The sequence below is a fragment of the Centruroides vittatus genome, unplaced genomic scaffold, assembly GCF_030686945.1.
Source record: "Centruroides vittatus isolate TY-2023 unplaced genomic scaffold, ASM3068694v2 contig_723, whole genome shotgun sequence".
In the NCBI taxonomy this organism is placed as follows: Eukaryota; Metazoa; Arthropoda; class Arachnida; order Scorpiones; family Buthidae; genus Centruroides; species Centruroides vittatus.
In genome coordinates, this window is record NW_027122461.1 from 259597 (window position 1) to 284349 (window position 24753).

The following is a 24753-nucleotide window of genomic DNA, read 5'->3' on the forward strand; positions in this document are numbered from 1 at the left end:
AATTTATTTAGCAGCCCTATTTAGAGCCCTTTGGCATCCTTGTACTTGGGCTTTCTAGTATCTTTTTCTTTTGCATGGTCCTGCTTCATATTACACATGTCAATCTAGCTGTGTTAAAAAAAGTCAAAATTGCCTTCAAACTGGAAAACTATAGAGCCAATTTTATCTTTTATTTAATAGCACTGATTCAGAAATTCAGTTTATGCATTTTTGTTTTTGTTTGTTGTTGTTTAAGCCATGGCAACGCAACACTTGGGCAATCTGCCTAGGGGGATGCCTTCCAGGAGGTCTTTTTAAGGGAAACTGGCCCCTATTTAGGCGTTACAGATGTGGAGAAAATCCAGAAAACTCCACGTGGCCAGCCCGTCCGAGCGAGGTGCAAAACCACGACTGAACTCCCAGTGTTGAGGGAACAAAAACCACTTAGCCACTGGTAAGCCTTATGCATTTTTGCCATTAGATTTACTTATAAGTTGGGAGAGGACAATATCAGGTTTTGTTTTTGACATAGTTGATTTTTAGATGTATAAGGGTTGGATGAAAAGTTTCCAGCCTAATCAAGAAGTACTTGGTGCACCCATTAGGACTATTCTGCATTGTCTCCATGAAGTGTGATGCATTGGTGCTTTGACTTTATGATACTCTCATTAAAAAAGTTGTCATCATTCCTGCATTCCTTTTGAATGCTTCTATGCAAGAAAGATATAAGAAAGATACTGCATTCTTTTTACATTGCTGAATAAAGATAGAAATCAAATGGTGTGAAATCTGATGAACCTAGTAGGATGTTCTAAAGCTCTGAAGGTATACTCTTTGTCTTGACATCCTGGGATGTTCACGAATGGTAATGGATGTTCTACTACTGGGATGTTCACCATCTTCCATCAGGACATCTGCCCTGATGGAAGATGGTGACACTCTATTTTACTGGATGTTATTTTTTGATTGCATTGCAGAATTGTCACATTAATGCTATGTAGCAGTTGTCATCAATTGTCATCTCCTTTGTCAAAACTCAATGAGCATCACTCCAGCATCCTGCAGAATTGGGGGGCTTGGCTGGGTTTGGCTTGTTTTTTTTTTTTTTGAGGTGGGAGTTCTTGCGCTTTGATTGCTTTTATTGGACCTTTGTTTCCAGGTCAAATTCAAAATCATGCACTCATACTTCATATTGGATGATGATATGACAATTTGGGGAATCTTCTTTACTGGCATTCAAAATGAATGTCAGTAAAGAAGATGAATTTGTGTACTTCTGAAAATGAATTTGTGCACTTCTCAACACCTCTGGAGTGCATTTTCTGTTCAACTGTCAATTATGGAAAACAGCATGCTGCAAACTTTTCCCATATCCAATTTATCATAGATAAGGGGCTTCATACATTCATGAACTATTTTCAATTGGTCTGCAATGAATCGTAATGTCACACGACAATCTTGCAGGATGATATAGGTGTTTGTGACATTCTCATTGACACACGCTGTTTTTGGCTGTCAAAATCAGTTCATTTGAGCTTGATTGGTGACCTTTTCAATCTAGCTATCCAGAATTTCATCTGTTTGTTTGATAGGGCAGATGTTTACCTGAATTTTGAAATGTAATAAAATACACAAACTACATAAAATTTAACGAAAACGGACGTCCACTGAAGTTCAATCCCACCCGTTCCTTTTGTCCGACTTGTCTCAACTCCCTTCCTCCCTTCCAGTATCGAAGTCATTTATGGAGTGTTCAATTATCGTCATACATATTAATGTTATTGGACTGCAATTTGAAAAAAATTGTAGACCTATAAATTCCGGCTGTCTTTTCTTAATTTCGAGAACGGAGTTAGATAGGTGAAACCCGAGATGAGATATAGAAACCGTAGGGGCAAGAGTCCCGATTAACTATATACGAACTTCCGATGCAAACCGGAAGTCACGTTATCTTAATTCAAAACTTTTCTCCTGAAAGCAATTAATAGATGACCGGTACGACTCTATTGTTAAAGGAAAAGTATGATGTACAGGGGCAAGCCACTACTAATTTGTTGTAGAGAGCATATATATATTTTTAAATTAAATAACATGTGCAGTATTATAATTGTCTATACAACCACAACACGTGGAATTAGATAAAAAGGTAATTCGTTCTATAAGTATTTATTTTATGCCGCATCTACCCATACAGATAAATTATGTAGTAACTTGATATTAATAAGTTATTTGTTGACATAAAGCTAAATAGAGTAGATTCAATATCCATAAACGTGATTTAAGTAAAAACATATAAGTTCCTTTGCCGTCCGTCAATCTTTGTGTCCTTTCTTAATTGCGCGAAGTTAGACAGATGAAAGTCAAAAATAGATATGAAAAGCTTTGGAGAAAATACTCCCATTAACTATATACGAACTTCCCGATTTGCACCGAACTCAGGTTATTTCAATTCAAACATTTTCCACCGAATTCCGGTAATCCATTTACATAGATAACCAACAATCAATTCTATGGTTAACAGAAAAGCTACGATGTATAGGTACAAGACACTACTAGTATTGAAAACATTGTGAGTTGTCACAATAAATATCGGCTTGTTACTTCTGTTATTCCTGCGTGTTTGGCTTCATTTCATTCGTTCTTATAATAATAAATTAAACGAAAACACGCAACTCTTCGCTTGCCTTTCGTTATTTCCGAACGAATGGCAACCCAGAAACCACGGGGAGGTGGCTGCGTCAGAGTTCCACTGAGTTGGAAAGAATGCAACTCCACACGTAATTGGCATAACCTGTGAGTTTCATTCGTCCTAACTCACACTTGAAAAACATCTGTTTAACGTTAATTAAATAGTTTAATAGCGAGATTGCGGCCGACGTTTTCAACGCGAAAAAAAAAAACGTGTACGTCGGACGTTTAGCGCCGCCTTCCAGTAAGCCTAGAAATTTCACAATGGCGTACGGAATCATGCTCGACGTTCCAAACGCCATTGTCAAACTTCTAGGCTTACAGGAAGGTGGCGCTAAACGTCCGACGTACACGTTTTCACTTTAAAACTTCGGCCTCAACCTCGCTACTAACAATGAAAGTCAGTAATGTTACCTTACCGTAATGAAACATACGAAGGAATGTTGCAAATAAAATATAACGCGTTTCGGACACTTCTCGGACAATATTCGAAATAGATATTAACAATAACAAACAATAATACCAAATAATCATAGCGAATCGTTGATTTAATATCATTATCTAAAAACAGCAGTCTCCGACTCTCCTTGGTGTCTCCTCTCTTGGACTTCTCAAAATTTTTTCCACAAATCTAAAAATAAAGTTAAAAAAAAGAAAGCGGAAGTTTACTTGTTTTTTCCGCTAACAATACGGCGCCAACAATGTAAACCTTCAACAATGCCTTCAAACAATTGGTTACGTTCGACAAATACGTGACACACGTTACGTCATAACATCAATAGATTTCAATTACAGTATTTTACTTTAAAAATTAAAATGATTTTAGTTTTTAATAAATAGAACTATTAAAATAGAATTTACAGATGCCAATTGAATTCATTCATTATAATGTTATCTTGTGGTTTTGAAAGTTCAAACAGGAATTTCTATTACACAGACACGTGGATTTTTTTTTCTTTTTTGACCATTTTCGGTTCAGAGGGTCTCAAAATGTGGAAATTTGCAAATAACTCGGAAGGTCAAATTTGACAAGATTACGATATTTTGCCTTGTTACGTATACATGAAACATCATGAAAATAAAACGCACTTTGAATCCTTTTCCTGAGTTATCCATTCATTCAACAAGAACCGTAGTACAGTAGCAACGAGGGGGGGAAAAAACTGAAACGGTAACGAAAACAACGTTTATTGTGGTAAAAGTTCAAAGGTTACGAAGATTTTCCGGCTACTTTAAAGTGTGAGAAGATACTCCGTATTCTGGCATTTACTGTTTGAAAGCCTATCCACCTGTTCTTATTTTCAGTCGTACTTAGTTTTCGCGCTTTACAGAAAGTTTCTGAATAGTTTATTCGATAGATGAACGTTGATTATTTTATTTAAATTCCTGGGAGTTTATGAAAATACCGTATCGACACCAACATTCGAGTGAAACAGTTTTTTTTTTTTTAACTCTTTCCGCCCTGTGGGCACTAAGAGGGCCTCTTTTAGTAGGCCCATTATGGGTTCGGCGAGGCCCACAATGGGGCGACCGGGTGGTGAGGGACGGGGCCCGACATATCCGAACGGACCACCCCCCGAAAAATTCCTGGAGATTATTCGACCCGTTTGGATTCGATCCCGGGTCCCCCAGAGCGGTAGGCTGCCACCTTTATGAAAATACCGTATCGACACCAGCATTCGAGTGAAACAGTTGATTTAACATGTAAATTCATACGCTAGATGATCGGGGAAAGAAAAATGGCGAATGATGTGGAATTCCACGTCACGTTAAAATTATTTTTGAACTTATTTAATGAAAACAACTTAATGAAATCAGTGAATATTTCGAAAAAAGACAGAGGGATGAAGATTTTTTAATTTCCACAGGAGTAACGAAATCAATACTAAGGTTACCCTTCAACCACTAGACTGGATGTCCGAGCGGTAAAGGTGGCAGCCTACCGCTCTGGAGGACCCGGGATCGAATCCGAACGGGTCGAATAATCCCCAGGTATTTTTCGGGGGTGGTCTGTTCGGATATGTCGGGCCCCGTCCCTCACCACCCGGTCGCCCCATTGTGGGCTTGGCCGAACCCATAATGGGCCTACTAAAAGAGGCCCTCTTAGTGCCCACAGGGCGGAAAGGAGTTAAAGAAAAATCAATACTAAGGTTACCCTTCAACCACTAAAATAATTAGACTGTGTAATATCTTACGTAAGTACACTGGTATATTAAAATATTTTATTAATGTACTAACCCATTCTGAATTTATTCAGGGTATATTCATTAACAAATAAATTTAAAATTGTCAACGCAAAATACGTCTCGTGGTGGCTGTCATCTTGTTTGTTGTCATGTTGAGCAGCCAAAAAGTCGCATCCGGTTTTCTGGCAGCAAAGTTGCCTGTGATTTTGAACAGGAGACGGAAAGATGCTGCCAACGTGCTATTTTGAAGACGCTCATTGTTCCGTCAATTAATTACGATATTCTCGACGGAATTCGAACCCGGATCCTTTGCTCCATCAGGCTAATACGTCGCAACGAAATTATCGTGCTTTTTTTTTAGAATCGCAGCTCTTAACTTAATATCTTATCACAATTTAAGAATATTTCTAGTAATATAAAAACAGAACGGCGGCATTACAGCGCACGTAATGCCGCCGTTTGTCACGGAATACAATACAATTATAATGAACTTTTCTCCCGTTGAAATAAATAATATTACGATTATACAAAACTATTTCACGAAATTTAGTAAATATTAATATTATATGAAATTTTATATATGAGTATAAATTATAAATTGACAATTATTGAAAAGAACGAACAGGCAGAGGGCGTTTAGTCGTTATGAAAAATGGAGGTCGACTTTCTTAGGAATCAGCATGTTAAGTTTTTCAAACGTTGTTTGCTAATGTTACCCAATGGATTGCGTTCGTTAGATACAAGCAGGTGCATCTATCTAGTTATTTAAACACTTAAAAGTTATTTTAGATAATAGACTTGTTTAATTTTGATTTGTAGTCACAAACAGTTTTTAAAATTGAAATCAGCCAAATCTTATCTATAAAAGCTTTATGATTCGTTAAAGATAAACCAGGTTCTATAAACCTGGAAAATGTTATGATAAAATTTACTTTTATTTTATATACCCATATAGTCAAAATGTCTAAAAGTAACTTCTATCTAAACATCAAAATATGTATATAAATATTAATAATTTATTCCTAAAGTCACAAAAATCTTGGGTTAATGTTACCCTAGGTATCGAAGATGGCAGCTCGTCTCCAATCCCAGCTTGGTCAATAACCTGATGAAGACCATGATAATGGTTGAAAATGTTAGTTTTTTCTGAATCTGTTCTTACTGGGATATAAAAAGGTTTTAGTGTGTTGATAAGTTCTCTACCAAATAACTTAAAGAATTGGAAGACCTCAAGATCTTTAAGGCAAACCAACATAAAATGCTGCATTAATTATAAAGAAGAGAAGTATATTTTTCTTGCATGGCAAGTGTATTGTTATATTTATAATTCAGTTACGTCAACCCTCTATGTGCATCTGATTGGTAGTTTCAAATTTGAAATACATCTTGTTCTTTAGATTGTTCCATTTTCAAATAATACCAATAATTCAATCTTCTCCTAAGATCATTTTAGGAGAAGATTGAAAATGATAAAGACGGAACAGTGGGGATGCACGTTCTAACCTAACCTAACCTATTCTAATAAATTACCATAATTATTAGAATAGGTTAGGTTAGGTTAGAACGTGCAGTCCCCACTGTTTTCTTTTTTCTGATTACTGGGATCGGAGACGAGCTGCCATCTCGATACCTAGGGTAACTTTAACCAAATCTTGTACAAGGAGAGAATATTTTAAATTCAAATTTTGATTTGACCTTCTGTTCATTTTTTTCAGTTGTTTGTGCCAAGCAGAAAATGGCGTTGCACGCAATTTTCTTAAGTTGTGGGGAAAAGATAATGCAATGAGTTTTATTGGTGAAAAATTTGGTATATTGGGCATGGCCGACCCGTTGCTCTTGGGAAGTTTTACTATGACCCGTGTTATTTTAAGATCTTTAAATGTATTTGTCATAAACAATTTAAATTTTTGTATCCAGTGAATGACTTTTGTTCACTGGATACAAAAATATGGTATTTTTGCCATAAATATACATATTTTCATTCTGTGGAAACTATTCGGTTACTTATCAGTAGTAAATAACACAAAAACACCATAGAAATTACTGAAAAAATTTTTTATGATAATTTTTTATGTTCATTGTAGACAAATGAAAATGTTGGTATTATAAAAAGTTTTATTTACTCACTGATTTCTCTAATTATCAATAGTATTCATGTTTTCAAATTATATCTTCTAAAAGCCAGAACTGTTCAGAATAAAGAACACAACACTATATATGTATTCATATTCCAGCACACTTTAATACAAAATACAAACATTTTTTCGCTACATTTAGGAGCTACGTTGGGTTATTTAAGCCATTTGAAAATTGAATGAGTTCTGGCATATTCTAAAACATTATTCTAGCAGATATGTGATGTTAGTGAAAAATTTAAAATAAAAATTAAAAAATTGCATAAATATGTGATACTGTAGTAAAATTTAAAGTTTTTAAGATTATCAATTTAGACATAGACAGCTTGTAAGCAAAACCTAACAATGATTAGATTATTAACAAATGTAAAAGATAATGAAAACTATAGGCAAGCCCCAGGATATACACAATACCAGTGATCAGTTCCAGATTTAACAAACTAGCCAAATACACCACCAAGTTACCTTGATCTAGTCCAGCATCAAGTTACTTCTCTGGAAAGAAAAAAAAACTGCCATTTTATTGAATTATTGGTATTATTTGAAAATGGAACAATCTAAAGAACAAGATGTATTTCAAATTTGAAACTACCAATCAGATGCACATAGAAGGTTGACGTAATTGAATTATGAATTATAAATATAACAATACACTTGCCATGCAAGAGAAATATACTTCTCTTCTTTATAATTAATGCAGCATTTTATGTTGGTTTGCCTTAAAGATCTTGAGGTCTTCCAATTCTTTAAGTTATTTGGTAGAGAACTTATCAACACACTAAAACCTTTTTATATCCCAGTAAGAACAGATTCAGAAAAAACTAACATTTTCAACCATTATCATGGTCTTTGTCAGGTTATTGACAATATAAATTTGAAACTGGAATTCTAACAATGTCTTTTAAATGTTAGTTTTGTTTAAATCTGTTCTTACTGGGATATAAAAAAGGTTTAAGTGTGTTGATTTATCTTTCCTAGGAATTGTGCAAGAAGTTGTTTTAGAGAATGTATCATTGAGGCTGATCTAATTTTACTATATCATTGTCTGTTGCTTATATGGATAGGGCAGTGGATATGCTTATATGGATAGGGCAGTGGATCTCTTCTTGTGAGCTATGTCATATCTCTGTTCTGCAATTCAATTTTTCAGCAACCTTTTCATAAACCCTATGTAAACTGGGTCCATCTGGAATCTTTCATTCCATAACAGGACTATATATATGTGTGTGTGTATGTTAGGGTGTCCCTTATTTTTCGAATATTTTTTTTCTAACACATATGGCCTAGTTTTGTTTATTTTACCCTTAAATACTCACACAATAAATTTCAGCTCTATTTAGTCACTAGAACTCCTGCCAACTTGCATCAAATCATGCCCATACATGTTGCGCTAGAGAAGTGACGTGTATTTGCTTTGCTTGCCATTCTAACACAATTTGTTGGGTTATTAACATGTATAGTTTTATTTTTCGAAGATGTCAGTGGAATTACGAAGTGCTAAAAAACATATTTTCTTAGTCGGAGAGATAAACCACCAAATCATGGGTGCAAAATTACCGTCAAATCGGCAAGTACTCGCAGTTTTGTTTTTTAACATTTGTGAAGTTAAATTGTGAGTGAAAGCACAAATCTTGTAATACTCGAGTGTATCATATTTTGGGACAAAGCTAGAATACCTACAAAATCTATACCTAACTGTGTCAAGAGATTGGTGGATCACGTATGGAGAGAGTTGCAGAAAAACAGTAAGAAGACTCAAGATGTTTATAAATGCCATGAGAAAACTTTCCAAATAGACTTAGATAACTTATTTGATATCGCACACAACAATGCCTTTGAACATATGACAATAGAGGAAGATAAAAAATTCTTACAGAAATAGAGAGAACCGGAGCATCCTGGCTGCTTGGCTGGTGTAGATAAAAAATTGGCCAAAAAAGAAGAAAAGGCAAGGCAAGGAAAAATAGAAGTAGAGAGAAAAAGGCTCATAAATATTTATATGAAGGCTGCATCAACTTCTTCAATATTGCACGATTTATCACTACTCCAGGAACTATATGACAGTTCTAATAGCTCTGACAATAATCTGGATGAGCTTTTTACTCAGGAATCAAATACTGTGCCATCTGAAGCTAGTGTAAAAAGAGGAAGAAAGGATTTCATTACGCCTAAACTAGTTGCAACTTTAGACAGATGCCAGTTGAGCATTAGAGATTCCGTTTATATTGTTCACGCTACAGTGGAAACTCTAGGGCTTTGTATTGATGAATTTTCAATTAACAAATCTTCACTTCAACTGATTCGGACACAAGTGAGGAAGGACATAGCAAAAGCCATAAAATCTGATTTTCAGGATGATGTGCCAGAAGTAGTCACTGTTCATTGGGATGGCAAATTGTCACCTGGCTTTAACATTAGAAGTTCTAAAGAACAGCACCTACCGATTCTTATTTCATTCGGAAAGAGGGAACAACTACTTGCCGTACCAATACTGGACAGTTCTTCTGGTAAACACCAAGCCAAAGCAGTTTCGAATGTGCTCTATGATTGGAATTTAAATGACAAGGTACAAATAATGTGTTGTGACACAACAATATTCAATATGGGTCGCTTAAATGGAGCTTGTGTGCTTTTAGAACAAAAGCTAGAAAGAGAGCTGTTACTCTTCGCTTGTCGCCATCATATATATGAACTAGTTTTAAGAAGTGTGTTTGAAACAAAAATCCCCCAAGTTATTAACAGCCTGAATATTCTGATATTCAAAAAATTTAAAGACTCTTGGAAAAGCATTGATTCTACGAACATATAAATGTGCATTGATTTTGTAAAACAACATTCCAAAGATGCGGTTATCTATCATATTTTTGGGGGTAGATAAAGAAAAATAAAATTAAAATTAGGCCTCTGGGTGCAAACATACATCAAGCAAAGTGGATGGCTAGAGCTATTTACTCTTTGAAAATATGTTTGCTGCAGTCTCAATTCAGAATGAATGCAAAGGACAAATGAGCATTACAAGATGTTTGCTTATTTATTGTAACAGTTTACATAAAACCCTGAAGAAAGATTAACTACTGGTCACATAAATTAAAAATTCGATACTAAATGCAATACGCATGCGCAACTGAGATGTAAGTTCTGATTGGCTAGCTTATGTCGGATGATCACTCCTCAACGCATTATCATCACTTTGCCCGACTAGGTGGTAGCGGTATTCATAATGACCGGTCAATTTGATAAATTATTGAAATTTATTACAATGCCTGATTTTGTTGGTCATTATTCATAATGCCCGTATTAATCACTTTGTCCATAACATATATATAAATTTTAATATGGTCCACATGTTGTTAGAGGAAGCATTGTTTGTAAATATGACAAGGCCATATGTATTTATAAAGAACAAAGTCGTTAGATGGGAATTAAATTTCATTTCTATAATATTGAAGATTGTTTTTTCTTCAGTAATAAATTTATTTTCATTAGGTTAGGGTAGGTCGTATTCTTAGATTTATATAATATATTTAAAAATATTAGTACTTAAGAGCATATGAATTTGAGATTGTGTCAAATAAAGACTATTGTTTAAATTAAAGCTTTGCGTAATAATATAACTAAGTAAGGATTACTTTTCAGAAAATAATTTCAATTTTATCAACTTTTTATAGGTTAACTGTTGTTTATTTTGCCATCTCGGGACTCGACTTGTTAAATGCTTTGGACGAGATTGAATCGGAAAGGGAGCCGATTATTGACTGGATTTATTCTCTTCAGCTTCTACCAGATTTGAATGGTATGTTTATTTTTTTATATAAAAGTTTTTAAATAGACAAATCTGCATCATTTTTATGATATATAATAAAATAATAAAAAAATAAATAAGAAAATCGCGTGTATTGTCATCTGTTACGAGATTTTGTCGTATAAAATTTCTATATTTTTAATTATTATAAAATAGCATTCTTAATTTTGAGGGTACAGATGAATTTTATAAAAAACTAAATGCTAATGAGTAAAATCTTTATTAAGTCTTACCCTACTCAAAATATGACATGTAATCACTCTATTTCTCCATCCCTTTAACCTTTAACCTCCAAAAGTTAATAGCATCAATACCTTATAAACAAGCTACCTTGCCAAATTTCATTTCTTCATTTTTAACCCCATCTTGAGATATTAAATGAAACGGACATGTCAACACGCACGCCACAAAGAATTATTTTTATTTATTTATTTATTTTTTACTTTTTTGGATTCGGAACATCTCAAAGCATAAAAACTTGGCAGGTCAAATTTGATGCGATTTTAATATTTTCCCTTCTTATGTATACACAGCAGCTGGGTAAGTAAAAAAACAGATGATAAAAGGTGTTTGCTGGCAATTGATCAAAATTAAACATTTTATAATGTAGTAGCTGGAATCAAAGAACATTGATTTCTACCAGATATGCTTTGTAGGGATTAGAAGGGTGGCAACACTATATGGAAAAATGTGTTAACTTAAATGGAACTTATGTTGAAAAAATAAAAAATAAAATGCTAAATTCAATTTGCTGACATATTTACATTTTCTGGGAACTTTTCAAATGCTCGTCATGCATACGTATAATTATATTAAGATAAATGGAAATTTTTAAGCTGTTTTTTCTTTGCTATTAGCTTTAATGTGTGATAATCATTATCAGTCTTAATCATTGCTTTAAATGTTTAATGTAATTTTAATCATTATTTGTCCCCTTTTAGTGCTCTCTGAGTGGAAAGAGAGCTAATACCAAAAAAACTTATTCATTTGCAGTACAGGTATACTTCATCTTATGTCGGTAATTGGTTCCAGGAGAGGCGACATAAGTCGAATTTACTTGTCACTAGGCTAAACCACAAATTGCCATTCCCAGTTCTGTATTTTATTTATAAATGAATTTTTAATAATATATGGTTAATAAGAATCTATTTTAAGCTTACAAACAAATAAATTTTAGTTTTTAATATAGTACAGAAAAAAGTAATCTAAATTTACGAATACATGTACTGTACAGTACGTACAGTACATACTTGTAAATGCACAGATACATGTTTACAATTTGGTGTTGTTTACAGTACATTGCGGACTCTTTATCTGTGAATGTGGTTTCTCTAAGACATTATAAAATAAGATGATTTTTTAAGGTTAAATAATAAATGCAGTTATTAAAATTATTTTGCGATAGCAGAAAATAAACTAATTTATGTTAAATTTACCAATATCGAGTGGCGCCGACGACGATGCCAAGTGGTAGATATTGGAACTACCGTGGAAAACGCCAATAACGAGCAGCTAAAGACTGCTAAATAAGACGACAAAACACGAAAACATGTATGTTTTCGTGTTTTGTTCTCTAGGCTTTATGATGATTATATTAACATTTACTGTAAATGTACATATTTTAATATGATTTTATGTGCTTTTAACGCTTTTCTAGCGATATTATGACTTCAATATTTAAAGATGTAAAGTTGAATAAAAATGACTTGAACTTGATTGTTATTTTTCCATATACTTTTTTGACGAACAACGTACTAGAGGTATACCTGTATAGTAGTTTAAATTATTGACATATTTTATTTTAATTAAGAGTAATAATTAGAATTAATAAGTGTTTGTTATATGTTTTATAATTGAGATTAGAAGGATATGCTAAAACAATGAATAAAACCAGAATTTTAAGTATTTGTATTAATTACTTAATACAATAAAACTTTACAATCCAGCAGGAACTTTTGGAAAATGAACAAAAATTCTAAGGTTTTGTGATTTAGGTTATATTTATCCAGTTAAAACTACTAGTCTTACTACAGTGGTGCCTCATATAACGTACTTAATCCGTTCCAGGTGCACGTCCGTTATACGAAATGCATTTTCCCATAGAAATACATGTTAAAACATCTACTTCGTTTCGCAGCATAAAATAACCGTACTGTATCATAAAAAATGAACATGGGGTGTGTTCTTTTATTCCTCTGCGTAACTCTTTGCGAGCGACATTCGTTTAAAAATTCCTGTGGAACGCGTTCCTAAATTCTGGTGGGAGTGCACGCCGTCGAACGGCAAAAACAGCCGCTTGTAGCAGTAGTTTACTGTGGAAAGCAACATGGCGTCCTCCATGGTTCAGATAGTTTCATTTCTGGGTCCATTATGTGGTTTTATGAATGAAAATTTAGAAATTGTGAAAGCTGAGTTAGCGCACGCAGTGATGTAAGTGTCTTTACAAATTTTTTTTTTAGGCTATTTTGAATGCTCTTTCAACAATTAATCCATTTTATGGTTAAATTTTACAATTGGGACTCTTCTTTTGCCTTTTAACGCTCATATTTTAGAATTATAGATTCCTCCATCACGATACCATCGATAGTGTGGGCGCCGCCATCTTTCACCGTTGTTCCTAAATGTCTACAAACAGCAGTGCGCTCCCGTAGTAGCGGAGACGCAGAGCGACCGCTATTAAAAAACGCACCCATGGAGCAGTCACCAATTATACTGGAAAGTCTGTTGTTCACAGCCAGTCTGTTGCTCGAGTCACGTAACGGCCAAACAGAAAGTTCGTTGTTCGCAATGTCCGTTATTTGAGGTGTACGTTATACGAGGCACCACTGTATTTAGTGTTATCAATTAATCATCATCATCACCATCACCATCACCATCAATATAAGCGACTCCTAATTTTATTTGGAGTTTCTGATTTTCTCTTAGAGAAAACAGTCAAAAAATTGTTTTTGTTATTTCTGAATGGAGGAATTTAAGTAAATCAGAAGATAAAAAACAAAATATCACAAATATTTATTTAAATATATATTTATTGAATTTGTTTTTAATAGATTTCTTGAATTCTTTTTCTTTTAGGATCTAATTTAAATAGATGTGGTTTTCGAGGATCAAACGCAATCGGAAATTCTTTAAATGTTAAGGTAAGCATAATTTAATATAAAAAAAGTATATAACGGAATAATTTTAAGTACATATATTTACCGTAACGTTGTTTTGAAATGCAGACGAATCTAATTAAATTAGTTAAATTATAAACTTAACTAATTTAAAATTTAGACTGCGGTTATTTTTAAAATATTATTTATTTATAGAAACCAGGGAACATTAATAATTACGATAGTGCACATATTGCGATGACATATACTGGTTTAGCATCATTGATAATTCTTGGCGATGATCTTAGTAGAGTAAATAGGTTAGCTTTGATAGAAGGAGTGAGAGCATTACAACAACCAGATGGAAGGTAAAAAATTTTTAAAATATATTTTATTATAAACCTGATTGCTAACACAATATAATGTATGTGAATTTTTTCTCAGTTTTTGTCCAGTTATTGATGAAAGTGAAAATGATATGAGGTTTGTTTATTGTGCAGCGTGTATCTGTTATATTCTGCAAGATTGGAGTGCCATGAATATTCCAAAAGTAATAGAATATATTCAGAAAAGTGTGGTAAGATTTATTTGTCGATAGTAATTAGATGTCTACGACACACACTCATTCGAGGATTTGTTTTTTAGACTTATGAAGGTGGCATTGCTCAGGGACCAGGACTCGAAGCACATGGTAAGAATGTTGTTTTAATATTGAAATAAAAGTAGGATTTAAAATTTCAAGAATTTGAAAATTAATTTTCTTTAAAAGCTTGAATTTTGAATTGAACTTAGTTATGTTGTGAATGATTTTAAACATCTAATGATATTAAACAATCAATTTTTGGTTCATAGAATATTTGACTTTTATCATTTTGTGGACTAAAAATTCCATTTGAAATAACTCCAATTTATTTCTAGTGTAAAGCTGAAAATAACTAGCTTCTCTTAAAGGAAAATTTTAAATAATTCTTTATTATTTTAATAAATAAATAGTTTCTGAATAAATCAAATATTTAACATTAATAAAAAAAAAGTACAAAATTAAAAGCAGTTACTAATAATTAAATATTGTCCTTTTATTTTTTCTGTCTGTCATTTTGGGTTTTCTAGAAAAATTAACTACATTTAAGTTAGTGTTACTCTGTTTTACTTTTGTACTCTATGGCAGTTTGTATGTTGTGACTCATTTGATATGTTCGATCAGTCAATTGTGATTTGTTTGGAATCCTCGAAGTCAGACTTTGTTCATATTTTGTCACAAATTTTCAGTAAAGCTTCAGCAATAAAAACCTCAAATTTTTAGCAACAAAAACAACTTGTTCAAGAAGTTATTTCAAAGTGGTCAGTCTGGTGCACTGAATAGATAAGATGTGTTCTTGCATTACATTTAAAGATTTATTTGCACTATCCACAGAATCTTAGAACAATGAAATGCAGGAATACACCTTGACAAGAAGTCATTTGTTTGAAAAGATGGAAAAATTTTAACATTTGGGTGGGTGGATGAAATGCAATGGCATCTGCCTCTAAAGCCTGGTACTTGCATGTGGCAACGGACGATGGAAACTGTCGATGGAACGGCAAAATGATGTCACTTTTTCCGTCGAAGTCGATGGAATACGAAGTTGAAAATTTCGACTTTTGCCGTCGTGGAAAGCGGAATGACAAAAATTAGATCGATAGGAAGGCCATTTAGCGATGTCGTCGTAAAGATCGTGTGGGACGATCGCATTCAAACTATGGCAGTCGGCAAACAAAAAAGCTTTATTTGCACACTAATACCCTAATATATTTCATTTATACACTATATTACTATCTGATTTAAATATTAATGTCAAATAGACATACATACTGCGTAAAGTATTGGGAATGGCGTAATCGTAATTTGGTTTAGAATATTTTTCCTATCCAAATGATTTGTTTTTGAGGTTTGTTTATTTGTGATAAGATCGAAGGCAAATTTAAAAACTTTAATTGATATAACAAAGCAATTCCAGTAGACGCCATTTTCAACTACTGGCATGTGGCCTACCTACTGTAGCAGCTTGTTTATATTTATGGCTGGCAGATGGCTCATTTCAATTGTAGGGTAATTTCCGCATGTGAATACACGTGACACAGAAAGACAACAGAACGGCAACCATTTCCGTCAATGGTTTCCGTTGTCCGTTGCCGCCTTCACCACTGGTATGGATGTTTGTGTATGTGGCATGATTTTGTTTGCCCTCTGAAGCTTAATAACTTCTGCATCTTTTGTTTAAAATTTCTGAAATTTTGCAGGAGGTTTGTTTATTAGGGGATTGATGCTATTAAATTTTGGTGGTTAATGGTCAAGGAGATGGGGAGATAAAGAGGGTTGTGTATATCTTGAGTAGGATCAGATTTAATGATGATTTTACTTGCTATCAGCATTTAGTTATTTACAAAACCTACCCTTACCCTCAAAATTAAAATTTTTGCCATTTTATAATAATTAAAAATATGAAAAGTTTTTAAAATAAAATACCATAACAGATGGTTCTAACAAATGTTGCTGGAAAAGTTGAGTAACTTGTTGCTGGATTTTTTAAATTATATTCAAGAAGAACAGAGATGAAACAGAAAAATTTATATCTCGCAGATGTTTATGTTGTAGATTTACCTTCATAGCATATGTTTTATTCGTGAAGTAGCTACTATAAATATCAGGAAAATTTAAGAAAAATTTTATTTTATTATTTGTATCTTAACCTATTTATTGAAAAAAAAAGCCATGACTTAGCTTTTTGCTGATTTTCTTAGCTCTCCATTTACAGAAATGCATCCTCAACATGTTTGCTTCTATATATATATATTTTATTGTCTCTTGATAATTAGCACCGAGTTCGGCGTTAACACAGTTTTTCTTGTCTCGCAAGCACTTTCGACAATTATAAGTTTGTCATCCTCAGGCAAAAAAGAACGAATTTGAAGAAATAGAACATGCAGAGTGTTCCAAGTAGAAAATAGAAAATTTTCTTCGCAATTTTTAAATTTAACGTTCGGTAATTCCATTGGTAATGTGCAACAACGAACACGCTGCACATTCTATTTCTTCAAATTCATTCTTTTTCTCCTGAGGATGACAAACTTATAATTGTCGAAAGTGCTTGTGAGACAAGAAAAACTGTGTTAATGCAGAACTCGGTGTTAATTATCAAGAGACTATATAACTTTGGCGTGAGTTTTTATTTATCTATTTCTATATTTTATTGTCATGTAAATACTACATTTGAATTAAATTTGAAATCTGATTAAATTTTAATGGAATCTGTAATGTTTATTTTTTTAGCATGCTCCACTATAGTAGTGAGGGTCTTACATTAGGACTTTTGTGTGTCTGTCAGACATGTCCACACGCACGTGCAATGACACTATTCGCTTTCATTACCTAAGTGTTACATTCTGTTCAATCCACATATTGCACATGTGCAATGAGACAGTTTACTTTCGTTACCTAAGTTATGTTCCATTCAATCCATTCATTGCGCATGTCCACACGCATGCACAAAAGGGAACTGAACATTTTTATTTACAGTAATGTCACCTTAAGCTATAGTAAAAACTACCTGATTCCTCTGAATCTAGAAACCACATCCGTTACTATTTGATTTGCTTTTCTGGAGCATGCTATCAGATCGGCTCGACGAATCTTGTTTATTGTTTTCCTTATAGATACTTTACACTCTTCTTTAATTATTTTTTCTTTTATTGCTTAAATATATTAAAAAGTTTTTACAAACTCTATACTATGTTTATTTTTGTATTTTCTCGTAAAATTATTAATGGACAAAAGGTATTTTTATCGTTGGTAGACACTAGATCTGCTTTTTATTCTAATTATAAAGAATATAAAAATATTTGTGGTGTTGTTATTGATGGATATTTTGTCTGTCTGGCATATTTATCACCATTCTGCTTGTTTAATGAGTTCTATATTCTTATTAATAAACATTACTTTTTTGTAATCTTTTGCACATGTTAAATCTTTGTTTCAAACAAACATTTATTTAAAAGTCTGTTTTTTGTTAAATTATAAATTTAGTTATCAGATTAATTTTGTCTGGATTGTGAAAACTATATAAAGTCAAAAGGGTAACACGTCATCATCAGCTTTTAGGGTGTAATCCCTGAAAACTGATAATGACAATGGTTAATAGTATTTCTAATAAGTATTCTTATCATTATGAAGTAGTATTTGACATCATCTGGGGTAAGAGCTTTAATTTGATACCTGAACCATATTTTTAGTCCCAATCATTTACTCAAACTAAATTGGACAAATTGAAACCGTCTACCTCTAGTAGCAAATTACTTAATATTAATTATTAAAATTAGTAGATTTATAGCCCAAGTATTTAAGGCGATCATTCGGCTATGGATTACATATGTATCTATAAAAAATATTCTGATAAATTTGACTCTAGAGGGAGGCATTAGGTGCCATTTCGTATTAATTTTAATAATTATAATTTTTAATTAAATAATTTTCTTCCAGTTTAATCTTAAATTATTTAATTAAAAAATATCCTTTTCAAGCTTTCCAATTGCACCATCACCTACCTCCTGAATTACTATTTTTGTTGTTATTCTTGACAAAGATGGAAAATCCATGGAAAATCCTACTTTCTGACTGCAACAAGTTCGCACAGTTTTCATTATCTTCAGTAATTTTTAACACTTTTCTTCCTTCGGTAACATTAAAAAATGATCCTTTAAGGTTCTTATCATTATTTCATAAGCTTCCTCTATTGAAATATATAAACTTTTGTATTCTAATAAACAAATACGTTTTACTTCCTTTATTGTAATGTTTCTTAAATCCTTAACTAACTATTTACAATTATTGCAGGAAGGCTTTCTATTAATTATTGCTTCTAATTTTCTTTGCAACTACTTTTCTAAACAGATCTAATTGATCATCCTTCTTACACAAACTAACCTTTTTCAAGAATGTTTTCTATTCTATTCTATTAAAATTCTATTAAATAAATTTAAAGATGTGTTCATTAATTTTAAAATTAAAATTTAATATTCTGTTGACATTCTAGAATGAATATATTTAATTCCATTTAAGTTATATGTTTTGCTTGATGACGATAAATTTATTTACTAAAAGTCTCTCTTTTGTTATCTTTTTGTGTTTTCATTCGTTAAAGTAAACTAAAAGATAATTGTCTGTTGTTTTATCTTTGTGTATTTTACGAAATATAAAATTTTCGTATCGTTTAATAATTTTCATTGTAAACGTTTGTTTAAAGATATCTTATTTATACAGTATATTACTTCTTATTGTGATTTGTTTTTCTATAGTAATTTTTAAAATAAATTTCAGTAAAATTACGAAATAAGTTTTAAAAAATTTGGTATAGTTTTCTTTCTGCATTTCTGTAAATTGAAATCTTTAAATAAATGGGCAATGAAAATTTTCATTGCCCATTTATTTTTCAATGAAAGGAAATTTTAATTGGTTACTTTTACTTTGGATTACACTTCTGTGCTGATTATTTATCTTGCTGTTTTTCTAACCATTTAAATTCTTCAAAATATTATATAATAATGACAAAGTTAACTATTAAGTACAATATAATACTATTATTGTTAATATACAGTGGGTGATCGGTTAATGAACACTTTTGTGAAAGATTTTTATGTTCGGATAACGAACACCTCACAGAACAAACACAAGAAGAAGCGATGTAAAATAATGAATACCGATTGGTCTTCCCTTGTTTTCGGGCAACAATTCAAAACTTTTTGGTGTGTAGATGTCGACATCGATGCTCAACCTGGTCAGCTAGTATTCCTCCAAACTTTGAAACTCTCCCTTGTAATTCCAAATTTTTATTTTTCTGACACAATTTTTTATTGTATTCACGAGACTGTCGGGCGGGCATTCATTAAGTTTTGCATCGGTTTTTATTTTTGAAAGGTGAGAATATAATAGCAAAGGTAGAGAGTGGGCAGAAGATGTCTGATGTTGCTGGGCAGTATGGCTCGAACAGGTCTACAGTAGGCCACAGTTCAATCTTATTTAAGAAAGATACTGTATTATTAAGAAGACTGAAGCAGCTTAAGGAGTAACAAAAATCACATCTGAGAAATAAAGAACATTGAAGAGCTCATAATGGAACCTGAAACTGATCTGACGGCAGAAGAATGCCAAGAACTCGTGAATGAAGAACACCGAGAAACTCGGCAAGATACGTTTTCTTCTGAAAAAGAGAATTAATGTCGATATCTGCTACTAAACATTTTTTTTTGAAGAAGTTGGAGGATGTCAGAACGAAGGTCTTAGAATGGCATCCAAACCAAGTCAAGGTTAATAGACTTAGGGATCTCTACAATTACAATGCTATTAATTGCTTCCGAAAAATCCCGAAGAAGAGAGAAAAGCAATAGACAATAGACAGATTCTTTAACCCCCACAAACAGAAAACATGTGACTAATAAAAATGCAAGACTGTGTATATATGTATTTTTATTATTACATATAAATAAACGTAGTAAGAAAGTATATATTTTTTACTTTTTGGGGTCTCCAGAATGAATTGATAATCGGTTAACAGACAATTCGGACAGCGAACAAAGTCTTGGAACGGATTACGTTTGTTAACCGATCACCCACTGTACTAAAGTTCAAACAGCAGAATGCAGTTCATTTATTTTCATTTGTGAATAAGAGCAACATGATAACATGTAAACAACTCATTATTTCAAATTTATCAATTCCTAATATCTATATAATTATGTCCATAGTTAAGCTGCTTATTATTTATTTATTAGACTGATTTCTGCTAGTTGGATTAAATAATTATTCTATATTATTATTATTGTTGTTGTTTAATAATAATAGTTTCGTAAACTTACATCATTTTTTCTGAGCTTTGAATAAAAAGCATTGAACCATATATATTTAAGAAAGTTTCATACAAATGGAATGGTAAAAATTTAAATTTTGACAGTTGAAGGTCTTGGAGTAAGAACATGTTAACTCATCTTTTCGTATTTCTGGGTAAACCACCCGAAAGTCTTAAATTTGCTCTGTGTTTTAAGACAAGTGATTAATGATGTTAGAGGTTAACAGACCAGTTTATGAGGACTTATGGATTATAAGTATGGAAATTTTATGTTTGCTCTGTCTGTAGCTATTGAACAACATTCAAGAAAGAAATCAAGTTAACATTTGCTTGCCCCAAGTTTTTCAACTGTTCTAAGATACTGCTGGAGATTATTTTCTTGAAGAGTAAAGTTCCTTTGTTCTATTCATTATTGCATAGTTCAATTAGAATTTGATTTGAATTATTGATTTTCAATATTCTTAAACCTTCAAAAAATTTTTTGTGTTATAATTTTCTTTAATAATAATTTTTTAATGTATTTGAATACAAAAAAGATTACAGTATATTTCAAACTGAACAGTTGAAATGTTCTTAAAGATACGGTAAAGGTATCTTCAGAGTATTTTGAATTGTTTGAGACGGTTTTAATGATAAATTCATTTAGCTTATTAAAATATTCTTAAACAATAACATAGTTTCATTTTTTTAAAAAAATATTAAAAGTTATGTATTATATTATTATTAAATCACAGAACAATTTTATAGTTTTTCCAGTTTTTTATGTTTAGTTCAGTATCTCTTTTTGTTACTTTAACAGTTTAACTATATATTTTTGAAATTTATGTTTATTTTTAACAATGTTTTAGGTGGGCCAACATTCTGTGCTGTGGCAACATTATCATTAATGGGAAAATTGTCCGTTGCCTTAAATTCTAATCAGTTAGCGAAACTGCGGCGTTGGTGCATTTTTCGGCAAGAGGGAGGCTTTCAGGGTCGACCTAATAAACCGGCCGATACGTGTTATTCGTTTTGGATAGGTGCCACTCTTAAGGTTTAGTACACATAATTGAATTTTCTTTTACTGTTTGAAATTTAAACTGAAGTCATTGATTCATAAATATATGTATTTAAACAGTAATAAATGAAAAATTTTCATTTATTAAATATTTTTTTCAATTAATGACAATTTTTGAATATTTATTCTAACACAAGTATAATTAAAATTTTTACTGTTATAACTTACTAACTTAAAAATGAGTTTTATTTAAATTGCAATTTCTTTGTTTAGTTTTTAAATCAAAACTATGTATATATGCTATCCACTCATTCTCTCAAACATTTGTTACGATGCTATCGAGAGTCGTAACGAGTGCGCAAGTCGGTGATAGCAAAATTCGGGCTTTGTTTGCTTCCCATTTTCAGAACAACTGAGAACTGTACTTGCGCACTTGTGACTTGCAATTGCATCGTAACAAATGTTTGAGAAAATTACATGTACGAATTTGATACAGAAAATTTAGTTGTAGTATTCATGTAGCATCATTATTAAATAATAACTGTTTTTTTTTCATGTATCTTAATTCTTACTTCTATTTCTCTTAATAATTAATATTCAAAATATTTTCAAAATAGATATTAGATTCGTATAGTTTTGTTAACGAAGAAGAAAATATGAAATTCATTTTGTCTACACAAGATCCCATAACGGGTGGAATGGCAAAATGGCCAGATACGATTCCAGGTAATTAAAACTTACGCTTTTACTAATTTTCCTTTTTGTTTATAATAACATAATCGTTTTATAATTAAAGATCCCTTACATACTTACATGGGAATAAGTGGAATGTCTCTCATGGATATCGAAGGTTTAATTCCCGTGTATCCCGCTCTAAATATTAGTTTAAGAGCTACGAAGCGTCTTTATAATATACACGAACAGTGGAAATCTGCGGATAGATGATGATAAAATAACATATAACATTTATATATTTATTTAAGCTTTTATCAGATTGTCCTCCAGTCCAAAGGGAAAGTATCCGTATAATAATAACGATTAAATCAAAACTTAATCCTAAACGACTTTAACGATTTTTTTGAAGTTTTCTTAATGCAGTTGTTCTGTGATATAGCTACAGCATATAGAAGATTGAAGATAATATACGATATATTTGCATTTTTGATTTGTTGGATCAAAAATTAATTACAAAAACATTTAGGTCTTCTGTCTTTTCAATTATAATCGTGTTAAATTGGCTAAATATTTTCCGAGAATTTATTTAAAATCATTGTTTGGTATTTAAAATACGCACAAATTTTTAAATTGCTTCGAAGTTTCACTTTCGATAAAGTGATTTTAACATTATTTGTTTATACAGAGGTCACAAAATAGTTAAAATAAACTATTAATTACGATACTTCACAATATGCAAAAGTAGTTATTTATTGCTCAGTCTGACCAATTAAAAATATCAACTCTATCATGTATGCAATTGAAAGTTTGATAGTTAACGATCATCAATGATGTTAAATAAATCCATTTAATTTTATTGTTTATCATATTTTAAAGATCAAAAGGATTCAAATGTTTACATTTCGGACTCGTGAACATTATAAATAATTTCGATTAATCTAGATTATTTAGAATGTTTTGATGTTTGTTGTAAAGTTTATTTTTAAATTAGTTACTTTACCTATTACAATTCAAAGAAAAGATTTAGTTAATTATTATATAATTAAAGTTATCCATATAAAATAGTTTTAATATCGGCATCCGATAACCGATCGGACGGCTATACTTATATTATCGAACGTCGGATTTTATTAATTATTTCGAAGCAGGAAAAAGTCAAATAATTCGGTAATCGGTTATAATATTTTTCTATACACCTCGATACCTTCTAATTTATTATATATTGATTAAATTATTAAATCGAGGTGTCTTTATTATTAAAAAATACGTAGGCAATTCCTAGAAATCAATAGTTACCCGTTTAAGGTTTATCATTGCGTTAACCGAAATAAACTTTTCTTTAATTTTTAATGATGTTAATAACTACTTTTCAAAAACTTATTCAATTAAACTATATTTTCATTTTGTAATATTTTAAAAATTAGATTAAAATCTGTTTTAATTAAAAATATTGTTAAAAAAGTCTTAATTGTAAAATATAACATAGCTGTTTATATGATAGTAAATAAGATTTATGAAAATGTTATTCAGCTTCATATAAGAGATAAAATATATCTTTACGAATCTTGTTATGCTATAGAAATAATATATTTTTCTCTCGGTTGGAATATTTTAAAATTAAGTCTCGAAAAGGCAGTTTTTCCACGTTAACAATTACGAAGGTCTTGTTAAATTAATTTAAGTATTTTGTTTTATAACGAAATTCATTCTATCCTATTCTCGAATGTTTTTCGCGAAATATTTAAATAAAATGAAAAAAAGAAACGCTGTTCGATAATTTCTACAATAGACATGTTTTTATTTTATTACTTCCTAAGTGTATATTTTGTTGGATTAAATTTTTATATTTCATCATCTCCTGTGTTGTTAATGAAAATTATATATATTTCATTACATAAATATAAAATTAATGGCTATTAAAGTCAGTTTTGTTTCTTTTACAAATATGCACCATTCCTTGAATTTCTTTGCGAAATGGCGAAGTAAATTGGAATAAATCTATTATTCCATAGCTATTAGATAAAGATTTATCAAGAGATTTTTAATGATTCATTCGTAGGAAATAAACAAATTATTTGTTTAAATTTCAAGGTTTATGTGGGAAGTTTTTTATCTAAAACATAACATTCATTCAAAAATTCCTAGTTAGATTATGTAGTAAATTTATAAACTTAAATTTCTGTATAATTACATTATAATCTGTATTTTCAAGGTGACTCCATTAATGATCCACGGTGCGCGGTAGGATCAATAATTTTATGAAATAAACGGATCTGAATCACGTATTTTTATCACCACGTTCAATATTTGAACTTGTA

The 24753-nt window shown here is 31.5% G+C and overlaps 1 protein-coding gene across 1 annotated transcript; it reads left to right on the top strand.

The window, feature by feature from the left end:
* The first annotated feature begins 5478 nt into the window (after window positions 1-5478).
* On the top strand, window positions 5479-24289 carry betaggt-I (geranylgeranyl transferase type-1 subunit beta). The gene is made up of 9 exons (XM_067276965.1): window positions 5479-5600; window positions 10657-10781; window positions 13866-13930; window positions 14102-14253; window positions 14330-14462; window positions 14531-14576; window positions 21612-21796; window positions 22378-22486; window positions 22557-24289. Exons 1-9 carry the CDS (start codon window positions 5506-5508, stop codon window positions 22703-22705), a joined length of 1059 nt encoding a protein of 352 aa, XP_067133066.1. The 5' UTR covers window positions 5479-5505; the 3' UTR covers window positions 22706-24289.
* The last annotated feature ends 464 nt before the right edge of the window (window positions 24290-24753 follow it).